The following is a 1,205-nucleotide window of genomic DNA, read 5'->3' as shown; positions in this document are numbered from 1 at the left end:
GGTGATACTTGTGATGGTCCTCCAGGTGATGATGTTCCTTGTGATGCTGCTTGTGGTCCAGGTTGTGCTGCAGCTCCACCACTTGGCGAACCACTCGCACCTTGGTCAACACGTGGTGAACCCGGATTTTGATTACCAGTACTGGAACTACCACTATGGTTAGGGGCTTGGGTTTGTTGGGGTTGTTGTGATGATGAACTACCACTGAACCAATTAATGACACTTCGTAATCCGCTAAAAACATTCCTTGCCGCAGTTGTAGCAGCAGGTATTCCAACATCCTTTGCAAGTCCCTTAGCAGCTTTTGCAGCGTCAGGAATTATATCGTTTGCAGCCTCAATAGCTTTAGTTACAATTTTTGGTCCTAGTCCGTCCATAGTTAAGATTTTTTTAATTTTTGCTTTTTCAGGATCAGTGTCATATTTAGCTGTTGTACTCAATAATGGTACTATCTCCTTTGTTTTATATCCTTTATCATAAATATCTTTTAAATCATCATAAGTACAAACGCATTCTTTACAATTTTTTTTCAGATATGCTTCAGCATCCTTTTCAGTATATGAATTAGAATTAGAATTACCAGGATTACCACTACTGTTTTTTTCTTTGTCCTTTTTGTATTTTTTTTTTAATTTGTCCCATTCAAGATGTCTATTATGAAAAAAGGTTTTGTATAAATTTAAGGATGTTATACAGTTTTTGTTATTTTTATCAGGTGAATTCAAATCAATTTTTTGTATATCCATTTTGCATTCTTTAGTCACCATATTTGCCAATTTAGTTCGTTCAGAACAATATTTGCGTGCCCATTCTTCTAACCATCTCAAAAATTGAGGAATTTTATCTATGGTATTATATTCATTACAATGTTCCGTCTTATCAGTTCCAGTATATTGACATAACATAACATTCCAGACTTTTTTTTTATTTTTATCCCACCAGTCTTTTCTATTAAACGATGTTGCTGTTGATGCTAAAGGAGTTCCAACACCAACAGAAGCACTATTATTGTCTGTTTTTATTTTAGAAATTGTATCATTCATTTTAGTAGTTATATTATCTTTTTTATCCATATCATCTCCTTTGACAAGATTTCCATAATCTGCAAAACTATATTTGATTGCTTGCAGAGCCAAATTATGATTACCATTATGATACTGCATTAAATTTTTTGCTTCAGTAGCGGCAGAATTCAGCAAATGTTC

At 34.1% G+C, this 1,205-nt stretch overlaps 1 protein-coding gene across 1 annotated transcript; it reads right to left on the bottom strand.

Moving 5' to 3' along the window:
- On the bottom strand, positions 1-1,205 carry PGSY75_0038300 (putative EMP1-like protein; the record flags this gene model as incomplete). The annotated part of the gene is made up of 1 exon (XM_018783502.1): positions 1-1,205. A coding segment is annotated over one exon (1,205 nt), but the record flags the coding sequence as incomplete, so codon positions are not given.

The sequence above is a fragment of the Plasmodium gaboni genome (assembly GCF_001602025.1).
Source record: "Plasmodium gaboni strain SY75 chromosome Unknown, whole genome shotgun sequence".
Taxonomy (NCBI): domain Eukaryota; phylum Apicomplexa; class Aconoidasida; order Haemosporida; family Plasmodiidae; genus Plasmodium; species Plasmodium gaboni.
Note: the sequence above shows the minus strand (reverse complement) of the source record. Positions and strands in the feature narration are given on the sequence as shown.